Source organism: Gigantopelta aegis, chromosome 9 (genome assembly GCF_016097555.1).
Source record: "Gigantopelta aegis isolate Gae_Host chromosome 9, Gae_host_genome, whole genome shotgun sequence".
Taxonomy (NCBI): Eukaryota; Metazoa; Mollusca; class Gastropoda; order Neomphalida; family Peltospiridae; genus Gigantopelta; species Gigantopelta aegis.
The window spans coordinates 67,237,307-67,257,383 of record NC_054707.1 but is presented as its reverse complement, the minus strand read 5'-3'; the positions used below and the strand labels follow the sequence as shown (position 1 = coordinate 67,257,383).

The 20,077-nt window shown below is 40.2% G+C and overlaps 1 protein-coding gene across 1 annotated transcript in view; it reads left to right on the top strand.

The window, feature by feature from the left end:
- The window catches only part of LOC121381712 (parathyroid hormone/parathyroid hormone-related peptide receptor-like), a 100,910-nt gene that overhangs the window by 69,488 nt on the left and 11,345 nt on the right, over positions 1-20,077 (top strand). Inside the window, exons 2-6 of the mRNA XM_041511059.1 lie at positions 115-223; positions 11,850-11,960; positions 14,410-14,543; positions 18,828-18,922; positions 19,809-19,977. Coding sequence (XP_041366993.1) covers positions 115-223; positions 11,850-11,960; positions 14,410-14,543; positions 18,828-18,922; positions 19,809-19,977 — 618 coding nt within the window. The remainder of the gene's footprint in view (positions 1-114; positions 224-11,849; positions 11,961-14,409; positions 14,544-18,827; positions 18,923-19,808; positions 19,978-20,077) is intronic.

The following is a 20,077-nucleotide window of genomic DNA, read 5'->3' as shown; positions in this document are numbered from 1 at the left end:
AGTGCATCACGCGTTCTTCTCCCTTCTCCTTTCGTACATACAGACAATTTCAACGACGATCCCGGTCTAATACGTTGATATTGTGTTTGCTTAGTTTGTTGATATTTCTTGCAGATAGTCTCCGTGATGTCAGTGACAGAACAGAGGAAGAAACTTCTCAGAAAGAAGGTCGACTGTTTCTGGCGAATGAAAGAGTCTGAAAATGAAACACTCTCAGAGAAAGGTAAATGATGGGTTTTATCTGCACTAGTGTTTGTATTCGGTGTATATATGTATCGTATATATGTATTGTATATATACTACTCAAAAGAATTTAAGGGTCAAAAATTTATAACCAAATAAGTTTCAAAGTGTATTAGATTGATGATGTAAACTACACCAAAAAAATTATTTACTGTTCCATATTTACAAAAAAACACAAATAAACGTCACTGTATACAAGAAAGTCACATGACATGCTGTCAAAGTTGAAGGTCGTCAAACATGGATTTTACACATTAGAACATTCGTTTAATAGTGTGTGAATCCACCCCTGGCGCGAATACACTCGACACATCGTTGCCTCATGCTGTTGATCAGACGTCTGAAGAACTCTTGGGGAATGGCCTGCCACTCTGCCATAAGAAGTTGACCCAGATCATGAAGGTTGGCCGGAGGGGCATGGTTTATCCCGAACTCTCCTGCCTAATTCGTCCCAGGCGTCTCTATTGGGGCCAAGTCAGGCGAATATGCTGGCCAATCCATCCTGGCGATACCTTGTTGTCTGAGAAAGTCCGTTACCACCCTGGCGCGGTGGGGTCTGGCATTGTCATCCTGTAGAACTGCCCCGCCGCCAATCTGCTGAAGGCCTGGGAGAACCAACGGCCGGATAATCTCATTCAGATAGCGGATTCCATTCAGATTGCCATCCACCACATAGAGGGGGGTCCTGTGGTGGATAGAGATGCCGCCCCACACCATGACGCTGCCACCACCGAACCGGTGACGTTGTCTAACGTTAACGTCAGCGAAGCGCTCCCCAGGACGTCTGTAGACACGAACCCGACCGTCGTTGAACTGGAAACTAAACCTGGACTCATCAGTGAACATCACTTGACCCCACTGAACACGTTGCCACCGCAGATGAAGCGTGCACCAGTGACGTCTGGCCGTTCTGTGACGTGGTAGGAGTGGTGGTCGAACAGCCTGGCGACGGCAGCGTAGATTATTGGCTCTCAGACGATTGCGTATGGTTTGATCAGACACTCGAGTTCCAGTCGCAGTCCGCAGATTGTCACGTAATCGGCGTGCAGTGGTTGTGCGTTGACGTAGAGCCATATTGGTGATGTAGCGGTCCTCTCTATTTGTAGTGCTTCGGGGTCTTCCCGAACGTGGACGATTTCGAACAGAATTCGTTGCTTGGTACCGTTGCCACAGTCGGCCAACGACACTCTGACTGACACCAAGTCTCAGAGCAACATTTCTTTGCGTATCTATCCTGAAGCCAAGCAATAGCCCTTCCTCGATCTTCGATAGTCAGTTGAAGTCGTACCATTGTCGAATTTGGAGTGTGCACCGTACACGAACGCAAGCTCCAATTATACGGAAATTCAGCATTAAGAACATGGAATACATGTGCAAAGCGTGCAAATGAAGCGCTTTGTGAAAAAGCAAGTTATGGGCACTTAGCAGACCTTTCGCTTTCGCCCTAATTTACGTGCAAATGTAAGCATGTTTTCGCCATTAGAACTAGTCGACAGTGTCAATGACAGTGGATTTTAATTCATTTATGGGTTGCTTAGACCCACTTTCGTCAAAATGGAACAATACCATGCGTGACATTATGGTCTAGCTAATATAATTGACATTCAGAAAATAATGTCGAAAATATCGTCTGACCCTTAAATTCTTTTGAGTAATATATATGTCGGGTTTGACTATTATATACATTGATATTAACACATTGGGTCTGCGAATAAAATCCTTTTTTGGACTCACAAATTGCCTCAGACCGTTACTGGTATTCGAACTTTAGGCGCCGAATTGCAGTTCCCATGTATGTATATACGTATGTATGTATGTATGTATGTATGTATACATGTATATTCATGGATGTGTGTATGTCTATGTGTGTGTGTGTGTGTGCGTGCCTGTGTTTCTGCGTGCGTGCGTGCGTACGTATATATATATATATATATATATATATATATATATATATATATATATATATATATATGACATTTTTTGCGGGTTTAGGAATAAATTTAGGAGTAAATAACAATCAGTGTCATAAGTTTTTAAACGTAAACATAACACTAGTAGTTAAATCTGTTTCCACTGGCTTTGTATTTTCATTATCGACGAACTGTGCACTGAATGTAGTAACGATTGATTCTCTGATAACCGACTGTGATTCAAAACATGAAATTAAATGAACTCCAAGCCCTATCTAATAAAGAACACCGCTAGTATATTTATCTGCTGGAAATCTGTTTTAGCCGCTAATCAAGGACAACACTGCTATTCCTCGACAAAGGGTTACATCTGCAATCTATAATAGTGTTTAATACAAAATACAAACACAATTAGTTATAATAAACTTGTAGGGATTCACTTCCAGAGGACATCGTACTTTTAGTATACTCTATCGGCCTCGGTGGCATGATGGATAACGCATTCATTCATCTGTAGTTATGTTCGTTCTTATCTCCAAACAAGGTCCAAGTACGATGTCGTGGGCACACAACACACCTCATTTATCTGGACAAACCATCCAGGGCAGAGTTTGTTTGTTGTTGTTGTTATTGTTGTTTTTGTGGGGGTTTTTGTTTTATTAAATTTTATTATCCCCAGAAAAGAAATACTATAATGTCAGGCTTTCAGGGCAGAAGGTTAATGGTTAGTTGTTAGTGAGAGAGACGTCGGTGTAGTGGCCTTAAATCGTTAAACTCGCTTTGGGTGGGAGTCAGTACCGGGAGGCAAACTCAGTACCTACCAACCTTATGTCCGATGGCTTAACCACTACACGATCGAGTCCGGTATAATAAGTTCTGGTCTGTTCTGATGAAATGTAAGGTCTCACTACACAGATCACTTCCGGGTGACAGTTCATTCATCACGTTCCGCTATAGTTCCTAATTGGAACACATGTTATGGTTCACATATTCACTTCTAGGAAATGGTGAAGAATTAAAACAATATGTATGTTTAATGGTAAGCCTTCTGGCTGTATTTTGCCCATGTTATTTTGTAATATTGTGCATCGACCTTTTGGGACATGGGTATATAGCGCAAGTGACAGCCGGAGTGAATCGGTTAATGAACCACCTGTTCGGACCGGTACTACAGCCAGATGCGGTCATATAGCAAAAAACTGAGACGGAAATGTTCTCAATTTTGGAGTAAAAATAAATGCTTATATAATGTATGTTTGCAATGGTGTATGTTGTTAATGCCAACGAGAACCCGTTCTATGGGCAATCTTCGCTTGAAGTTGGGAAGTTTAACATGGGTTTCAATGGCAGATGACATCTGTGTAGTGAGACCTAATGTTAAAGAAATCCACTTTTCTATCTCGCTGTCGAGCATCACTGAAGATTATACTATACCAAATAAAATCCCATAGCCGACCATGTTAACGTTTGACTTAACCACAATACCACCGAAGCTGGTAGTCGATAAACCTACTGCCTTAATAGGTACGTCAGTAGGTACAGTTGTGTTTTTCATCCCTTCACCGACTTCATCCCGGAGTACGCTTTAACTGTTAAACTCTGACGTGTACGGCCACAACGCAGACTTCTATTATTTTTTCTAACATGTAATGACCGACCATTAACGCTCTGTCCTGGATAGACAGCTCAGCGGAACCAGCATGTATGCATTATAATTGGATATGAGCACGAGAAGCTAGTTATAATGAAACGAAATGAAATTCATTGCATCTAAGAAGAGTCTCGCTATTTAAAGGGACTGTTGAGCGATAGCGATCTGTAGTAACAAATATATCTGTAGTAACAAAGATATCTGTAGTAACAAAGATATCTGTAGTAACAAATATATCTGTAATAACAAAGATATCTGTAGTAACAAATATATCTGTAATAACAACACTATCTGGCATAATCTGTAGTAACAAAGATATCTGTAGTAACAAATATATCTGTAGTAACAAAGATATCTGTAGTAACAAATATATCTGTAATAACAACACTATCTGGCATAATCTGTAGTAACAAAGCTATCTGTAGTAACAACGCTATAAGTAGTAAAAACGCTATATGTAGTAACAACACTATCTGTAGGAACAATGTTATCTGTAGTAACAACGCTATCTGTAGTTAAAATGCTATATGTATAACAACGCTATCTGCAGGAATAATGTTATCTGTAGTTAATAGACATCGTTGTCGTTCTCTGTTCTGAGTTTTCAGCCATTGTAGGATGTTTGGAGACGTCTAACAGAGCCTTTTTGGTGACTAACATTAGATATTCAACGTTACATATTTAACATTTTCTTCTTTAGAATACCAGTGTCTGTGTCTCTAATGTGTTTGCAGTAAGGTGCTAATGTATGTAATAATCACTTTTCATTTTACTTAGTAATGTATATTATTTCGTTCGTTCGAAATTATTGGAAGGTACCATCTGGTTTGGGCTACGACAAACATTAATATGACAATACACACTCACATATTTATACAGACAGGCCTGCTGATATTCTTAACGGGAAAATATCTTTAATGTGTAATTTCATTAATCAAAAAGGATGTTAGTCGTAAACAGGTTACAAAGATAGAAAACTCGCTAGCCTTTAATTGTTGAACTTATATATATTATAACACCAGCTTTAAAATAACGTAGGAAAACTGAACATTGTGTTGTATTTTGAAATTTAAAAATTAAAAATATCCTTGAGATCTCCACTTAACACCCGCTATGAACAATCTTCTAGAATAAAATAATCTGAAAAACATTTTAAGAGACATTTTTATGTCTTGAATAAATAGGATGTTTTTGATTTTAGAGTTTTTACGTAGCCACCCAATTAATGAAATCCATTTTTCAGAATGTTTTGAGAAAAATGTTGGAGGTTTTTTTTGTTTATTTTTCAGTGGGTTTTTTTACGTTTGCTCGTTTTGTTTAACGAGACTACTAGAGCACAGATATTAATTATTCATCGGCTATTGGATGTAAATTTGAGAAAACTCACAACAGTTGTTTCATTGGCAACAGAGGATGTTATATACACTTTCCTACAGACAGGACACCACGCACCACATCCTTTAATATACCAATCATGGGACATTGGTTTGAATAAGAAAACTTTAAATGACAAATCCGTGCCGCACTGACCAAAAGCATAAATCTGTTTGACACACACACACACACACACACACACGCACGCACGCACACACACACACACACACACACACACACACACACACAAACATACATACATACATACATACATACATACATATATATATATATATAGATATATATATATATATATATACTATATATATATATATATATATCTGTCTATCTATCTATCTATCTATCGTATGTGTGTGTGTGTGTGTGTGTGTGTGTGTGTGTGTGTGTGTGTGTGTGTGTGTGTTATAAATGGTTGAAGTTTCGCACGAGAGACTTTAGATGACTCGTCCCCACGTTATAATTTCCATCACCTCGGGTGTATTTTCCACATCCCACCTGACTGAATACGACCGATATTTACCATCTCACTAAATGTGTCGGACAACACTGACTTTTACACGTTGGCATATGATTTTAAATTTGATTACTTCGTGTACTTCAGCTTTTCTATTTATGCCTTTGTGATGGCAGCAGGGTGTTAATAGTTTATAGATAATATGAGCGTTGTACGACTAACCTTATTAATCATAGCAAATTATAGATTTTTAGTCTATGATATATTAGTTAATAGCCAACTTAATTTCCTCCTGGGACCTAACTTAATACCTAGTCTGCGTCACGTCAGTGGAATTGGAAACCACATAAAAATAAATGGTGTTTCTGGTAACTGGAGCGTGTTTCGTTGTGTTCACAAATCCCTGGTTTCCGGAACTTCGACATCTTGAATTATATATTTTTATTTATCAAGGCAGCGGGATTAATCGTTGACCTAGAGTGATCGCCTGAGGTGCGATGTATACTAGGAACCAGCGCCATCCGGACGTTCTTTTTTCCCCATGTCTCATTTGAAATTAAAGTTTGTTGTTTAACGATACCACTAGAACACATTGATTTATTATCCGTCGGCTACTGGATGTCAAACGTGGTAATTTTGACATATAAGCTTAGAGAGGAAACCCGTTACATTTTTCCATTAGTTGTTTAACGATACCACTAGAGCACATTGATTTATTATCCGTCGGCTACTGGATGTCAAACGTGGTAATTTTGACATATAATCTTAGAGAGGAAACCCGTTACATTTTTCCATTAGTAGCAAGGGATCTTTTATAGATAGGATAGCACATATCACGGCCTTTGATATACCAGTCGTGGTACACTGGCTGGAACGAGAAATAGCCCACTGGGCTTCGTCCCGCCCCTAGTTGGGGGACCAGGACACCCATCCCACCCCCACCCCACTATGATTCGGCAGCAGGTTTTCTCTTTCATTTTCAAGATAGGTATCAACATCAAAAGAGACATAACTGTAAAATATGCTGAGGTGTCTGTGACGGAACATGCTCTTAATTTTGTTTTCGCCTGTGGCGATATTAATTGTTTTAGAGGACCGTGTGCAGTCTCAGTATGCACTTAAGTCCAGGTGGGCACTTTGTTACATAATACCTCTGCGCGACGGTCGTCGAGCTCTTTCTAATACACACCCAGTCCAGATGTGGAGGCCATGTGGCCAGTAGTTACGTAATACCTCCGCTAGTTCGGTACGATCAGGGTATTGCTGGCGGACTAGGCGTCAGCAAGTCTGGCGATCTAAGAAAAATATGCCGGCATGGTCGCTGTGGGAATATCACTTGATGGGGGAGGACCGCGATGTACCCCCAGGCAATATTCGGATTTATATGATAAATAGCTAGGGTTTTAGAGATATCAGCCCCGCCTGCCACCAACATTGGACTGCTGGTGCTCCCTTGCACTTGCCAGTGCAGGCGTTCCCTCTCTACAACTCTCCCCCAACCCTTTCCTGTCCTGGACAGAGGGAACTGGCCATGGCCGGTCCCTGTGGCCAGGATAGGCGTGTGCTACAACAGCTTGCTCTGAATGTGCACGTAAATCTCTTTGTCTTGTCTTGTCTTGAGATATCAGGGAGAAACATACTGGAAGGCTTCCAGGGAGCGCGTCCGTTTGGACTTGGTAATTATATATTTTCTACTCTGTGTATAACCTTGATCTGATTGATGTGACTTTAAATATTTTAATACTGTATTATACCAATATTATTTAGACGGTGCTGCCGGTAATCTGACGCAGTAAACTGTAGGCTCACTGTCTAATATATATAAAGCTTAACCAGTCATCCTAGAGGACCTAGGTAAACTGTAGGTTATTGTCTTTATTGTGATAGGTATCAGTATTAAGTCTGTATTATAAGGTTACTGAATGAGTAGTAAGGGTTAATTAAAAATTAACCAGTTAGGAATAGAGTTGTAATTCCTTTATAAATTAAGTTCCCCTGGAAGCGTTTCTCAATTATCACACGTGTGGGTGTTGTGTCACGGTGAAGTGATTAGCATATTGTGTAAACTAGACACCTAGAGATTAACTAATTAAGTGATCAGTTCTGGGTTGTTATTATTTGTTGTTGTTAATTAACTACTGCGGCAGTACATTTGTCAGCGTAGGTTAATACAGATTCCAAAGTGTATTGTGTTTTTGTTGTGTTTTCTAGTGAACTAAACGTGCTATAATAATATATACTTTATATAAGATCTTATCTCTGATCATACCTAGACGAGCCACGCGGGTTGAACTGCCCGTTACAGAGAGATCTAATAGATATACAGTTGGGAGAGATATTTGGATAATCGTGTTTCATTCAGTTACGGGTATTATAGGATCCCCGTGACAGGAGTGAAAATTGGGGCGCTCGTCCCGGATCTGAAACGGGACATGCATATTTAAAAAAGTAATGTTTGTAAATGGGGGCTTTATAAATTATTTTTACAAATTACTAGAAGTAGCAACGTTGTTCACTAGAAAATTAATTAATAATAAGTGCGTCATATCTAAACATGGATAAGAATTTGCTGGATAGGCCTACGCTCAGTGTAGTGGAGATTAAGCGAGCACGTAAGGCCGAGTTAGTTGAAATCGCAAGTGAGCGGGAAATTGATTTAACATCAGCTAAAACCTTAGGTGATATAAAGACAATTATTATTCAGGAAGTTTTTCGTGATAGGCCTGTTATGGAAGACAGTGAGATTGTTCCAGAGATAGAGATAAATGAGTTAAGTGTGGAACAACAATTAGCTTTTAAAAAACTTGAGTACGAAAGAGAAGAACGTGCATTAGATAGAGAGAGAGAGAGAGAGAGAGAAAGAGAAGAGAGGGATAGAGAGAGAGAGAGAGAGAGAGAGAGAGAGAGAGAGAGAGAGAAAGAGAGAAAAAGAAGAGAGGGATAGAGAGAAAGAAGATAGAGATAGAGAATATAGAGATAGAGATAGAGAAAGAGAAGAGAGAGGGATAGAGAGAGAGAGAGAGAGAGAGAGAGAGAGAGAGAGAGAGAGAGAGAGAGAGAGAGAGAGAGAGAGAGAGAGAGAGAGAGAGAGAGAGAGAAAGATAAGAAAGGGATAGAGAAGACAGAAATAGAGAGAGAGAGAGAGAGAGAGAGAGAGAGAGAGAGAGAGAGAGAGAGAGAGAGAGAGAGAGAGAGAGAGAGAGAAGAGAGAGATAGGGATACAGAATTCCAGTTAGCAAAATTAAAAGTGGAACATGAGTTAAAGTTGAATACTGAAGAAGTTAGACGGGAGGCCGGAAATGGGTTTAACATGTCGGAGGCTTATAGATCAGTGCCTGTATTTGACGATCAGGAGGTACATATGTTTTTCCAACTTTTTGAACAGGCCGCTAAGCAGCTAAATTGGCCGCTGTCTAAGTGGACATTGACAGCCGTGTCTAAGTTTAAGGGGAAGGCTAGTGCAGCTTATAATTCAATGAGTGATGAGCGAGCAAGTCAGTACGACCTAGTTAAGGTTGCAGTGTTGAGGGCGTATGAATTACGACCTGAGGATTATCGTTTACGCAGGGTCAGTCTTATAGTGAGTTTGTGGCTAAGAAGGCAGGGATGTTTGATAAATGGGTGGTGTCTCATCAGGTAGAGTCATATACCGAGTTACGGGAGTTGTTGATCTTACAGGACATCAAAAATGGATTACCAGTTAGCTTACGTATTCATTTAGAGGATCGTGGTATCAAAAAAATAAAGGAGGCAGGCATAGTGGCAGATGACTACGTGTTAATACACAAAACTCAGACAGTACAGGGTAGCTCTATACAACAGGGTGATAAGAAAAAATTTCAGCCAGGTTTTTCCCGGGAAAGTAACTATCGGGGAGAGTCATCTAGTTGGTCAGCTAGTCAGGCAAGGAATGCACCTGGTGGGGAAAGTAAGGATAAACCTGCATTATCAGCCAATGCACGAACTTTTCGTCCACATTGCAGTTACTGTAAAAAGGATAACCATCTTGTCGGGGACTGTTTTAAAAGGAAACGCGATAATGCGCAAGTGGTCGGTTTAGTGAGGTCAGCTCCGTTAGCGAGAGAGTTAATGGTTAGTCCCATGGCAGAGAAAGTAAACCCGTATGTGTCCACTGGTATGGTTTGTGATGTGAAACAAGAATTGAGTCCTAAGGCAATATCAATCTATCGAGATACCGGCTGTAGTCAGTCACTGATCACGTCAGAGTGTTTAGCCGGTATAGGGAATTCAGATACAGGACGTAGTTTGGCTTTAACCTCAGTTACTGGAGAAAAAATGGTTGTCCGGTTACATAACGTTTTCTTGTGTTCGAAGTTTGTGACGGAACCAGTCATTATGGGTGTTTTAAAGGACTTGCCTGTTAAAAACATAGGAGTTTTGTTGGGTAATGTTTTGACTAGTCAGTGTTGTCAGCCGAAATGTGACCAATTGGTAATTAAAGACAGCCCTTTACCAATAGAAGAGAGTGAGGTTGATGAGATTAGATATCCTGCGTGTGTAAAGACTAGGACTATGGCCAGAAGGGTAACACGAGACCCAGAGGATATTTGTGATTTGTCTGATACGTGTGTGAGCCATGAAATTGGAGTGGGTGAGGTTATGAGTAAAATGATAGATAAGTCAACTGACGAACCAAATGTGGTGGAACCTGTTGATCTTCCGCAGAGGGTAAATGAACCAGTTGTGTTTGATAGAGGGGACTTACCTTGTAATAGACAAGAGTTAGTTCTAGAGCAGGAGGCTGATCCAAATTTGTTGGCAGCTCGCACTACCTTGTTAACTGAAGGTGAGATAGAGTATCAGAGGTCAGGTTATGATATGGACAAGGGAGTATTAATGAATAAGAGAGTTAGAGATAGGAGGTGGCAGGCGACCGAACTAGCTAGGAAGCAACCGAGCCATGCTCAGAGCAAAATAAAATCAGTGTTTGATAGGAAGGCTAGGAGTCGGGAATTTAAACCAGGGGATAAGGTGCTGCTGTATCTTCCCATTAAACGGGGTTCTGTGCAGACCAGGTATTTCGGGCCCTATGTTGTGCAAAAACGGGTTAATGAGACAGGGTATGTGATAAACACTCCTGATAGGGTTAGGAAAAGTAGGTATTGTCACATCAATTTGCTAAAAGGTTATTTTGACAGACTGCCGATAGTTCCAGAGTTACCGGTACAAATTGAGAGTCACTCAATTTCCTGTGATGACGTCAAGACTGCAGAGAGAAAATTAACCAACAGCCAGATTCTAGCAGACTTGAACCCCCAGCGAGAAAAGTTGACTACGCTGATACAAGACAATGTTTCCATTTGTCAGGACCTTCCAACGGTTACCAATACCTTAAGCCAGGATGTGCGCTTGGAACCCAACGCTACACCGATTCGATAGCATGCCTATCGGAGAAAACCTGGAAAACGTGCGCCACTGAAAAAGAAGGAAACGAAGTCCCAGTGGTCAGATGAGTGCCCTTCAAGCTAGCTGTGGATGCCAGTGACGTGGGAGCTGGAGCTGTGCTGTTCCAAGAAGACGAAGACAGACTGGACCATCCTAATGAAAGCCTCCAACCAGAGAGTTTGAGATGGAGTCTTCTTCTGCAGGAATTCCCAATTACCATTGAACATATCAAGGGCAGTTCTAATGTAATCGCTGATGCCCTGTCCCGAAGTTGAACGTTATGATAATGTGTTGACATTCTTGATTTCTGTTTTGTTTTTATATATTTTATTTTTATACCAGGGACTCAGAGACTCAGTGCGATTACTGGTAGTCACCTTATTATTACATGTGTTATAAATGCCCGGATGCGTCGGTTAACGCACATTTTGTTTTAATGTAGTATATTTCCCTATTCCTAGAGTAGAGGAAATATACTTTTTGAGGTGGGTGTGTGTGACGGAACATGCTCTTAATTTTGTTTTCGCCTGTGGCGATATTAATTGTTTTAGAGGGCCGTGTGCAGTCTCAATATGCACTTAAGCCCAGGTGGGTACTTTGTTACGTAATACCTCTGCGCGAACAAAAAAGTCCGAATCCATTGAGGATCGATCGGTCCTGAAACCCATCGCACATCATTTCCTGTCGCTGAGCTATACCGAGCGCCTGAAATAATCAGAAACTACATGTATTTTCTTACTTCTTTCTTTCCTATTAATTTTTAAATGTTTTTTTAATTATTATTATTCAGAGGTCATGTGTCCGGTCTGGTGGGATGACCTTCTGTGTTGGAACGAGTCTGCTCCGGACACGTTGGTCAGTCAGGAGTGTCCGGACTATGTAAATGGCTTCAATAAGAATGGTCAGTTAATTTATTTTCATAATTTATTATTCACTGTTAGGGACTGTCCATGCTATGGTGGTGTTTTCCTGTGTGTTATAAGTGATTCATGCTGGCATGCGATTTAATATATTTGATACGTAATAAATTATAATAAAATATTACATAACATTAAAATTGCACTTTTGTCATAAACCTTTCCACCCATTCATTGGTCAGATATCAGCCTGGCGATGTGGTTGGTTTGTGGTGTTGCCTGTAAAGATTACAACTCCAGACGTTATAGGAAAGCTATTATAAATACCGAGTATACTGATAAAAAAAACTTAATGCGTTAATCTTTAGTACATTTTGCAAGGCTACACAATTCTAGCAAATGCAAATATATTTATATAATTTTTATGGTGATGGTAATCCAAGATATTATCTTTACATTTTACAACAAAAACGAATAGGAATTGCTAGAACCTATCATTATCTAACTCCCCCCCCCCCCCCCCCCCCGTTTCTCTTTACTACACACCAGTGTAAGATATTACTCATATTATAAACATTACTCAATACCTAAGTAGTGTAACATTAGCACGCGCAGACTGGCAGGGCAGTTTTTTTATTTTAATGACGTCACTTTGCATCTCCCTACAATACAATAAACTGGATGCATGAAGCGTCCTTTTACAATCTGATTAAAATTAGCTCTACTGGTCTACCAGTAGATCTAACAGCATTGCGTGGACCCCCATGTCCAAGTGACATTTCATCTATAAATAACAATTTAAATATTGACCGATTACACTTCGCCTTAATAATGACTTAAGTAAGTTCTTTATTGCATATCAGCATAATACAATGTACAAAAAAAATATAAATATATACAGGATATGTACAGGAATATGGCGGAGAGTGATTTAGTAAATAATAATAATAATAATAATAATAATAATAATAATAAATAATAAATTAAGGTTCTATTGACTTATATTAATTAATAAATATAAGTAATTATAAGTATACTGAAGTACTGCACCTGTAGTAGGTATCGACATCTGCTTACTTCTGCGTTGCGGCTTGTTTGCAGTTGGTTTGTAATAAATAAAATATTAAACTAGATTCCCTGCCATACCATTTTTATGAAACTCACTCGTTTCATAAAAATGGTATAACAGGCAAGCTCGTTTAGTATAATATATATATATATATATATATATACTCTCTCTCTCTCTCTCTCTCTCTCTCTCTCTCTCTCTCTCTCTCTCTCTCTCTCTCTCTCTCTCTCTCTCTCTCTCTCTCTCTGTGTGTGTTTGTGTGTGTGTTTGTTTGCTTGTCTGTGATATATATTACGCGCCATATTCAAAACCTCATTCACACATGGGCGCGGTATAATAAACTATATTCGATCAACACTTCACAAAGGTAATGGATCAGGACTATTTCTTTGAACATAACAGGAATGCGTCCTTATGCCGATTCCCAAACGTTTCTTATAAAATACGGAACTGCCGCTACAGAGAGTATTCCAGCCGTGTAAACGTACGATAACACGAACGATACATCTCCTTATTTATTAACACAATCATTCAGTTTTACGGCACATCAATGTCAGGGGTTCAGATGCTTGCTGCTTGTCTTCTCAATAGCGCCAGGGTCGTCTCTGTCATATTTTGGACTTCAGTCATTCTTGACGAGAGTACTATTTTATGGTTATGGATACATGGATTCTAACGTATTAGTCTTTATTGCTTTGGTATCTTTCTTTCTCTCTCCGTTTGTCTCTGCCTCTGCCTCTGTCTGTCTGTCTGTCTGTCTGTCTCTCTCTCTCTCTCTCTCTCTCTCTCTCTCTCTCTCTCTCTCTCTCTCTCTCTCTCTCTCTCTCTCTCTCTCTCTGCCCTTCTGTCTGGCTATATGTCTTCTTCTGTGCCTCATTCTGTCTGTGTCTTTCTTCTCCTACTGTGATTGTGTCTCTCCGTCTTTTTTCGGGGCTGGACGTAGCCCAGTGGTAAAAAACACGCATGATGCGCGGTCGGTCCGGGATGAAAACAGGTAGCGGTTTTCCTCTCTAAGACTATTTGTCAAAATTACCAAATGTTTGATATCCAGTAGCCGATTTTTAATAATCAATGTGCTCTAGTGGTTTCGTTAAACAGATGCAAACTTTAACTATGTCTCTTTTCTTGTCTCCTCTTTCTGTACGTCTCATTTCGTCTGTCTGTCTGTCTGTCTGTCTGTCTGTCTCTCTCTCTCTCTCTCTCTCTCTCTCTCCTCTCTCTCTCTCTCTCTCTCTCTCTCTCTCTCTATCTCTCTCTCTCTGTATGTTTCTCTCTCACGCACACGTGCGCGCGCACGCACACACACACACATTAAAATGATATATACACATTTCCGTTTCACTACACCCGATTACATATTGATCCATGATGCCGGTGAGCTGTATAATTACATAATTAATTCAGTGTAAACATTGCTGTTTTAGAAAAAGCCACGAAGTACTGCACCGAGAACGGCACGTGGGAGTACAAGACGTGTATGGGCGACACGTGTGAGAACCACACTTGGACTAACTTCAGCCTGTGTTCCAGATCGTCCATCGATCTACAGTTCCACACAGTGAGTAGGGAAAACAATCACTTAAGGCGGCGCCACACGATACGAGTGCCTCGTACAAGAATAGCCACGAGAATAGCCGACTGACAAGACAAACGTTACGATTTCATCAGGTGCTTTGCAATCGGTTATTTTTTGTGGCTATTCCTGTACTAGCCATTCGCATCGTGTGGCGTGGCCTTTAGATTGTCAGTAAAGTCAGGCACAGATCCAGTGTGGATTCAAGAGGGCGTAATCCCGTACCAGAGCTCGAAGTGAAAACAAAATGAGGGCAGTGAGTAATTGTTCCCTTAACTTGGATTATGGGGAGCCATTTAAGATATTACCTATAGCCTAATGCCAGCGAGAAGGAAGGTAATACAACAGCCAATTAAAATAACAAAAGTTCCACAAATTCTTATAATGCTGTATTCCTTAAAGAGGTGTACTATAGATTCCTTAATTTTATTACAAAAAGTAGAGGCTTCATTGTCAGTAAGTTTTCGTTTATAGGCGAAATTATTGTTAGTCAGTATCCTGTGTAATATTCTGTACTGAAACCATCATAGTTTCATTTCTTGTGTCGTAGTGAAAGGCATAACAGTATAAAAGATGTTACCATTTTAAGAATTTCTACACAGAGGAGGAATACATAAGGCGGTAAAGGTTCTCCTTGCCTATATATAGAAAAGGATGAGAATATATTCCCATTAGCTATAACGTTCAACTTAATGTTATTATAAAATACGGAGATCCATCGTTTGATAACGACACCAAATCCGAATAAGTAACGAGTGTTGTATATAAATGACTGTGATATATAATCGTAACCCGTTTCAAAGTACACTCATAATAACAGTCCAGGAATATTGTGAGATTCTTTGTATGTGGAATATCATACAAGATTCTTGTTATTACCAATATATCGATTTGACATAAACCTAGTTTAGTCTTCATTGATAAGAGCACCACTTTAATTATTTCTGACATACACACTGCTGGTAATTGATAATTAATATTTAGGAGCGTAAATGGTCCCAGTTAGAAAACGTTTTGTTTCACTACCTTTTCCAAGTATATTAATAAAATATGGTAATATGTGTATCACATAGCGGTATATCAAATAATACGATACTTTGAACACGTGCTGTTTAACTTCAACAGAACATAAATGATGATCCTACCACACACATATATACTGTGTCAAAAAAGAAACGCATAGGTGATAGGGAAAGAAGAAAAAGTGTTTGAGTTTACAAAATATCGGGGTTTTTTGGTACAATGTTGCTGAATGACCATGTTTGTTAATGTTCCTGGAATGGGACAGCATGCCCAAATGCACCCTAAAACAAATTTAACGCACGTTGTGGCACGTTGTGCGACAATTGCAGGAAATCGGCATGAAATGGTCAGATTTTGGCGAATGTACGTGAAACTCGGTGAAAAGATTGGGGGTAGTGATGGGTATTTAAAGCTGCAGTGTTCGCAATGATGCCTCATTTCCATTTCGACGTAGACGAGTTACAAGATGCCAAGACTAAGCCTGCCGAATCGAAACATTGTAATAGGCCGCCTCCAGTTAGACGAATCGCAGTCAGCAGTCGCACGCCACATGAACGTCCATCAGAGCACCATTTCACGTCTCTGGGACAGGTACCAGCAGTTTCAATCAGCTGAAGACCGGCCCAGAAGAGGAAGACCTCGCATAACAACTGCAGCACAAGAACGCTATATCCGGGTTCTGCACTTGCGTCACCGAACTGCCACAGTAACGAACACTGCTGGACGTATACCTGGTTTGAGAAGGGTATCTGCACAAACCATTCGGAACCGACTTCGAGAAGCTGGTTTACAGGCTAGGAGACCGTATGAGGCCCCGTCCTGCGACGTCAACATCGACCTTTACGTGTTTGTTGGTGCACGAATGTACAGGGGTGGAATTTGGAAAACTGGCGGCGAGTATGATTCAGCGACGAGTCACGTTTCCTTCTACAGTGACGTGATGGACGACAACGTGTTTACAGACGCCGCAATGAACGTTTTGCCAACAACTACGTCGCCCAAGTTGACAGATTCGGTGGAGGGAGTATCATGATGTGGGGAGCCATCTCATACACCGGCAGAAGTGAACTTGTGTTCGTACAAGGCAACCTGACAGATGTGCGCTACCGGGGTGAAATTATTCGCCGTCACATACTTTCCATTTTGGATCGACAGAGAGAACTCTTTCAGCAGGACAATGCCAGGCCACATGCGACACGTGTAGCAATGGATTTCCTACAGAATGAGAACATTAAAATGCTGCCATGGCCATCAAGATCGCCAGATCTCAACCCCATTTAACATCTATGGGACGAACTGGACAGACGTGTACGCCAGCGTGACACGGAACCTCAGACGCTTCCGCAACTGTCACATGCACTGCTGGAAGAATGGGCTAGGATTCCACGTGCCCGGATTCAGAGACTCATTCAATCTATGCCAAGAAGATGTCGCGCAGTGATTGCTGCTGCTGGTGGCCACACAAGGTACTGATTTCAGCGCCCTCGTGCGACGCTTTGGTGACTTAAACGCCTCCACTGCCGTCAGTCCATAGCAAGAACATTGTCACATACCCATGTCATATTAGACTGATACGATCATAAATAACGAAATTATGCCACTTTGTATTAAAGAGGTAATTCCGCAACTGTCACATGCACTGCAGGAAGAATGGGCTAGGATTCCACGTGCCCGGATTCAGAGACTCATTCAGTCTATGCCAAGGAGATGTCGCGCAGTGATTGCTGCTGCTGGTGGCCACACAAGGTACTGATTTCAGCGCCCTCGTGCGACGCTTTGGTGACGTAAACGCCTCCACTGCCGTCAGTCCATAGCAAGTACATTGTCACATACCCATGTCATATTAGACTGATACGATCATAAATAACGAAATTATGCCACTTTGTATTAAAGAGATAATTCCATGACTATTTCGCCTATGCGTTTCTTTTTTGACAGAGTATAATATTTAGGCATATACACATTTTAGCCATAGACGTAAATAAAACAAAAGGAAACAAACTGGCATTGTTCTAATTTCGGGGCGGGATGTAGCTAAGCTTGATGCGCGGTCGATTTCGAATCGATCCCCGTCGGTGGGCCCACTGGGCTATTTCTCGTTCCAGCCAGTGAACCACGACTGGTATATCAAAGGCCGTGGTATGTGCTATCCTGTCTGTGGGAGGGTGCATATAAAAGATATTTTGCTACTAATGGAAAACTATAGCGGGTTTCCTCTCTAAGATTATATGTCAAAATTACCAGTTGACATCCAATTGCAGATTATTAATAAATCAATGTGCTCTAGTAGTGTTGTTAAACAAAACAAACAAACTATTCTAGTTTCAGTGTTGTTGACGACAATACAATAGTGGTCCAATGCAGCTGCCGTCAATCTTGTTGTATCGCACTACGAATATAGTGGCATTGGATGGTAGAGCGATAGTATTTTATCTATTTATGTGAAGATGTTATCTTTTTTCTATGTACAGATTTAACGGTCGTAACGAAGCTATTTTAAATAAACTCATGATAGACGTAACACGGTTCTGATATAAACCAACACATGAGAAAGAGATAGATATGGATTAGGGTCACGGTCAGGAGACAGGAATTATAGATGGAAAATGCGGCTCTAGAACTTTTAAATGGGGGATGGGGGTGAGGGTCGGGGTGGGGGCAGAGATGGGTGGATGTGTGGTTTAAAGATTAATTGACGACATATAGGCTATGGGAGCGGGTCCCATTTTAATCCGAGCTTTTGAGGATTTTTTTATTTTTTTGTTTTTCGTTTTTCTTTCTTCATTTTGTTTTAGGAATTTGGTTATTATTGTTACCAATAGTAACAATTTATTAGAATTATCCTGTATGCTACAATTGAGTCTGAACTAAGATGCTTGATTACCTGCAACGCACTGTTACAATTTGCATAGTAGCACAATCTATGGTAGAAAACTATTATTGCAACATGAAATCCTGTTTTGTATTGTGAAATTTAAAAAACAAAATCTGTTTTATATTGTAAAACACGAAATGCTGTCTTGTACTACGAAATACGAACTCCTGTTTCGTATTGTGAATTAACAAATCCTGCTTTATATTGTGAAATAAGAAATCATGTTTTGTATTGTGAAATAAGAAACCCTGTTTATTAATGTGAATTAAAACATTCTGTTCTATATGGTGAAATAGGAAACCCTGTTTTGTATTGTAAAATAAGACATTCTGTTCTGTACTTGGAAATAAGACATCCTGTTTTATATCCAGGCGACGGCGGAGAAGTTGTGGATCGTATACACGACCGGTTACAGCGTGTCTCTCGCCGCCCTCACCGTCGCCGTCGTCATCATGTTCTGCTGCAAGTAAGTCTAACATAATGTGCTGTGTGTTGTGTGGTATCGTATATAACGTATATAATGTAATATAAGGCATGGGCTAGTATGGTGTGGCATGGTATGGCATGCATGGTATGGCATGCATGGTAGCGTAGGGTAGGGTAGGGTAGGGTAGGCAGGGCAGGGCAGGGCAGGGCAGGGTCTGTTCGTTCTGTATTTTAGATATGTATTCAGTGTTTTAGAGATGTTATAACTATATGTTTTTGAGGAATCTGTTTCATACGAGTTTCTTAGATCTGTTGTATCTGTGTTTCAAAAGTCTGTTCGTTCTGTATTTCAGAGGTCTGTTATATATGTGTTTCGGAGATCTATTCTGTGTTTCAGAGATCTGTAATATCTGTGTTTCAGAAATCTGTTATGTCTGCTTTATAGATTTGTTATAGCTGTGTTTCAGATGTCTGTAATATCTGTGTTTTAGAAATCAGTTATATCTGTTTCAGAGATCTATTGTATCTGTGTTTCACAGATCTGTTATATCTGTATTTCAAAGATATGTTATGTCTGTTTTAGAAATCTGTTACATCTGTGTTTCAGAGGTGTGTTATACACGTGTTTCATAGATGTGTTATATCTGTGTTTCAGATATCTGTTATATCTGTGTTTAAGAGATGTGTTATACACGTGTTTCATAGATGTGTTATATCTGTATTTCAGAAATATGTTATGTCTGTTTCAGATATCTATTATATCTGTTTCACAGATCTGTTATATCTGTATTTCAAAGACATGTTATGTCTTCTTCAGAGATCTGTTATATCTGTTTCAGAGATATTTTCTGTTTCAAAAATCTGTTACATCTGTGTTTCAGAGATGTGTTATACCTTTTTCTCAGATATCTATTATTCTGTTTCAGAGGTTTGCGGTGTAAGAGTAACATCCTCCACATCAACCTGTTCCTGTCCTTCATCCTCCGCGCTCTGGTCTCCTTCGTCAAAGACTTTTCATTCGTCGGAAACGTCGGCCTGCAGAGCGACGTTCGTAGACGCGACGACGGCACGCTGGAGTTCATAGAAAGTGGGCCTGTGAGTAAACGTCACACAACATCAACATAGCATGGCTGTTTAGCAGCAAAGGTGTTTGACCAACAATTAGGGGGTCATGGGAAGAAGAAAGAAAAACGTT